This window comes from Cyprinodon variegatus, unplaced genomic scaffold (genome assembly GCF_000732505.1).
Source record: "Cyprinodon variegatus isolate N-32 unplaced genomic scaffold, C_variegatus-1.0 Scaffold252, whole genome shotgun sequence".
NCBI lineage: Eukaryota > Metazoa > Chordata > Actinopteri > Cyprinodontiformes > Cyprinodontidae > Cyprinodon > Cyprinodon variegatus.
Genome location: NW_015150705.1, coordinates 707,421 through 711,994, shown reverse-complemented (window position 1 = coordinate 711,994; position 4,574 = coordinate 707,421). Strand labels below are relative to the sequence as shown.

The 4,574-nt window shown below is 40.2% G+C and overlaps 1 protein-coding gene across 2 annotated transcripts in view; it reads right to left on the bottom strand.

Moving 5' to 3' along the window:
- Positions 1-4,574, bottom strand: part of cdh20 (cadherin 20, type 2) — a 139,467-nt gene that overhangs the window by 10,294 nt on the left and 124,599 nt on the right. For both annotated transcript variants that reach the window (XM_015382190.1, XM_015382189.1), the window contains exons 8-9: positions 3,752-3,888; positions 74-195 (exon numbers count right to left, since the gene is read on the bottom strand). In XM_015382190.1, coding sequence (XP_015237676.1) covers positions 74-195; positions 3,752-3,888 — 259 coding nt within the window. The remainder of the gene's footprint in view (positions 1-73; positions 196-3,751; positions 3,889-4,574) is intronic.

The following is a 4,574-nucleotide window of genomic DNA, read 5'->3' as shown; positions in this document are numbered from 1 at the left end:
CATCCATCCATCCATCCATCCATCCATCCATCCATCCATCCATCCATCCATCCATCCATCCATCCATCCATACCTGTCCCGCTTTTGCATTTTCACAAACAAACGTCTCCAAGTAATGCGCCAGCGATGGAGGATTATCGTTAACGTCCAGGACCCTCACAGCTACAGACACGCTTGCGATCTGCGATGGATTATCTGCAGAAAACAGAAAAAACAAACCAAGATGTCTTAAGATGTGAGGAGAGATGTTACTTCTAGAGGACCCTGTTGGTCCTGCTTAATCTTCCCCTCATTTCCTTCCACTCTTCAGCACATTACAGCTTCTCACCCTTCATCACCATTCTATTACTCTTCATTACAGTCAGCGATTTGCATACCTTAACCAACTGTGTAATGGGCTATAAAAACAATTAGAGAGCGGTAACTACTTTCTCAGCTTTCATCGCACAATTGATCAATCAGCAATGTAACTTGGATTTTGGAGGTCAGAGCTCCATGGGATCCGGTAGGGACCACCTCTCCATCCGCTGTGACATGTCAGCATTTTCTTCACTCACTAATGTTATACTATCAAGAGACACTAATCCAGTTCAGTACTTCTCTGCTCTGAGCAGTGCGTCACTTTTAGCTATCTCTTATGGAGTCAGCTGGTTTTGACACATTTGAAATAGTTCTGTTTGAACTGTTTGAAATGCTAACTACCACAGTAGTTAGGAGCAACATTTTTGAAGGGCCCATTTTACCCTGAGGGCCCCTAAGATAACCTGCTACACAAATCCAAGGACGTTTTATATACCTTTACATCTACCAGCAACCTGTTTTTTGTTTTGTTTTTGATTGATAAAAACAAAAAGAAAAAGGTTACACAAAAATAACTTAATCTGAAGGAAAATAATCCACGTTTGCAAATCAAAACTCTAAATATAAGTTTATCCTCACTAACTTTGACAAATTACTTTAGAGTTTCATTGCGTGTTCAACTTAAAATGTATTTTATAGTTTCTTTATCATGCCCTTACAGGTTATCTGACATAAAAGGAGCTTTCCCCTATTTACCACAGTTGTCTCTTTAGGTGCCATTAGATCATTTATCACATGTATGTGAGTGTGACGCTGTGGTTTTCATGCAGGAGCATCTCAAGGCCAATCAAAGACTCCACACGATAAGAAAAAAGTGTGACTTTTGTCTGCTTGATTGCATAGAAAAAGACATTGCTAACATCAGGTCAGCTTTCAAAAAGTAGCGAGCTCAGATCTGTCCTGGAAACGGCCCCCTATTTTCAAAAAAGGTAAGATGTTATGTTAAGAATAACTAGAATATTAATAACTTTCTATAGCTGTGCAGTTGCAGCAGCAGGCTGCGTGGTTTTCCTCCTCTCCTATGTGTCTGCACCACACTTAGTGTCATTTCCACTTGTTGCCAGAGGAGGAGGGGACTCTGAAACTTAGACTTTGTTTCTTTAAGCTGTCAGGCTGGATAGAGATGATCTGAACAGCCGTTTTAAAGATTTGCCATAGAACTGCCTTTAGATTTAATTCTGGACTTTGACTGGGCCAGCCTGATAAATAATTATACATTGATATTGGGCTGCAACTAACGATTATTTTACAAACCGATTAATCTGTTGACCATTTTTTTTGATGAAACGACTAATTTCCAAGATTCTTTAAAGCAGGTATAATTACTGCTCTAAGTGGGTTGGTCAGCTTAAGACAGTGTCTTTACTCCGGTTAATGTTTAATTTATTAATAAATTAGTTGATGATTATTTTAATATTCTATTAATCAAGATTAATCTTGTTTCCGCCCTACTTGGATGTAAACCCTGCTGTTGCAGTTCCTGCAGAATGTTTAGGGTCATTGTCCTGCTAGAATGTGGATTTCTCTATTTTAGCTCCATCCATTTTTTTTTTTTACAAAAGTTCTGACCAATTTCCTTGCACGCCTTTTAAAAAAGCTTCCCCACAGGATGACTCTGTCAACACCATGTTTCATAGTGGTGATTTGTGTGATTAGCCCTCAACTACAAAATGGCTCTTCTTAAAAGCACCCTCATCCACATTTGCTTTGTCTCATTTTATTCTTCCATATAGTTTTTTTTTTATGTTGTCAATAGATAATCTATCAACAGGTTAATGTACCTGTGGATATAGTTATGCACAGCTTAGTGGTATGTCACATTCAACCACATTAAAATAAAATATGTGAACATTGTGGTTGTGATGTGACAAAATGTGAAAAGAGTAACAAGGTTAAATCATTTAACAGAGAGCTACTGTTAAAATGCATCACAAACTAGCACCAATGATGGTGTTCTTCTCCTCTTTTATCCAAGGAAAACTTAAAAGATTGTTGCTGTTACAAAATGCATAACATTTAAGGTGCTGCAGTTCTGGTTTTACGAATAATGCAAAGGTCATTGATTAGTGGACCGCCGTCCGGATCCGGACCCAACCAGATGTAAAACATTTATAAATCACAGCATGTTGTACAACGACAGTGTCTAACTTCACTTGCGCCGCTTCTCCTGTTAATACGGTAAAGCCCTCCAGAGCGTCCGGCATCAGGCTACACATGATGCCAATGATCCAATGAGCTGCTGTCAGTCTGGGTTGCTGCTGCTGCTACTTTTAGACACAGCAGGCAAACCTGTGGCAAGCCGGGCGATGGGAAAGAAGGAGAAGATGATGAGAAAAAGAGAGCAGAGAAAGTGTGGACTGCTGGAAGAACTGTGGTGAACTGGTGGAAGAAAAGTGAAGTGGTGCTCAAAGATGGTCCTGCACATTTAGAGGATGTTTGGCTCAACCTGCTGCTGTGAAGCAGGATTCTCCACCATGAACAGAATCAAAAATAAACATGGATGCAGGATCAAAATGAGCTCCTTGATATGTGCTTTAGAATGGCTTAGTCTCCATTCAAACCAGGTTTAAAGCCTTGCAGGGCAGCATAAAGCCCACTGCTAACATTAGGACAGAAAATAGAAAAAAAAACAAAAAAAAAAGAATAGAAAAGAAAAAAAATAACAAAAAAACAGTCAGTTTGGGTGTTTTATACAATATGTGAATCATATTTTCTATTAAAAAAGTCTATGCATAACATGGATGCATAAAAAACAAATTTTATTTCAGTGTTAAAATCTGTTTAAAGTAACAGATTATAATAAACATAATGTGAAATAAATAATAGATATAAAAATGTCTCCGGACCTTTACTGCTTGTTGATTTTCTTTATTTACCTCTGTAATAATTTATATACGGTGAATTGTTGCTGTTAGTTTTTCTGGTCCTCAGATCAGATCATTATTGCTTTTTGAACAGAAAGGATAGTCAGATAAGTGAACAAGAGTAAATGATCGAAGTTTCTTCCAGTTGACTTTCTAAATAAATCAGCTCCTTTATTTGTGCCTCGTCATTGTTTTGTTACCTCCTGCCTCGCTCTGCTGCACATTTACTCCCTACCTCTGCCCTCTTTGTCTCTACCTGATTTTCAATTAGCCACCATGAGAGAAGTTATCTAATCAGCCGTTGATTCCATTACCGCCTCCTTTAAGGTGTGTCGAGCAAACAAAGACTAACAAACAAAGCAGATGGTTAAAGGCTGAAGGTGACTTGGTGCATCTAGCTGAGGGGGGGGGCTGTTTTAAAGAGTCTTGACATGAGGAGTTTTAAGTGTCGCTTTCATCTTAATGCTGTTTAGTTGATCAAAGTTTCTTAGATTTGAACTGTAATGATAGGTGTTGTTTGTACTCACTCATCTCCATGGCCAGGACTGTGATGTTGTGCCAGCCCACCTCCTCTCGGTCCAGTGACCGCACCGTCATCAGCGCCCCGGATGTGATTTCAATGTAGAAGAATTTTTCAGGGTCACTCGTCCTTTCGATGGAGTACCTTTAAGATAACACACGTGTATCATCACATCAGCTCTAAGTAAAGTGCGCCCGTAATCCTATGTGAGGGCCGCGGCGCACTCCTATCTGACTCTGCACGTGCGTGCATGTGTGCGGTCGGGAGATAAGGCGTCACACTGGCAGCTCCTGGAGGCGCGGTAAGGAGAAGACGTTCCTCATCGGAGGCTTAATCAGAGTACCTGTTCTCTGTGCCAAACAGACGGCAGGGAGACACAAACCTGCAGAGAGCTGCTTTGGCTCGTCTGCTGTCGCTGTGGGCCCGTTTCCAAAAAGAGCCCTTCTGAAAGAGCCCAGCAAAAGGAAGATACACAGAGGAAGGAGAGGGACGCTCAATATAATGGGATTTATTGGCGATTCTCAAAGGGAAGAAGATTATGCAAAAAAAAAAAAATGTTTTCCTCTATAACAGATGTTTTCAGGAATTCACTGCTCTTATAGAAAATAAAGTTAAATTCATTTTTCATGGGGAGCCGTGGCTCCGAAAATCAAGCCTTAGACATTTTCAGCTCATAGATTGAACTTTAACCCCCAGGTGGTCAGATGTCCACTAACTATAGCAGGGATCTGCAACCTGCGGCTCCAGAGCCACATATGGCTCTTTGGACCCTCTCCAGCGGCTCTTAATAGTAGCTAAAATGTATATAAAGAGCTAAATAAATTACTATA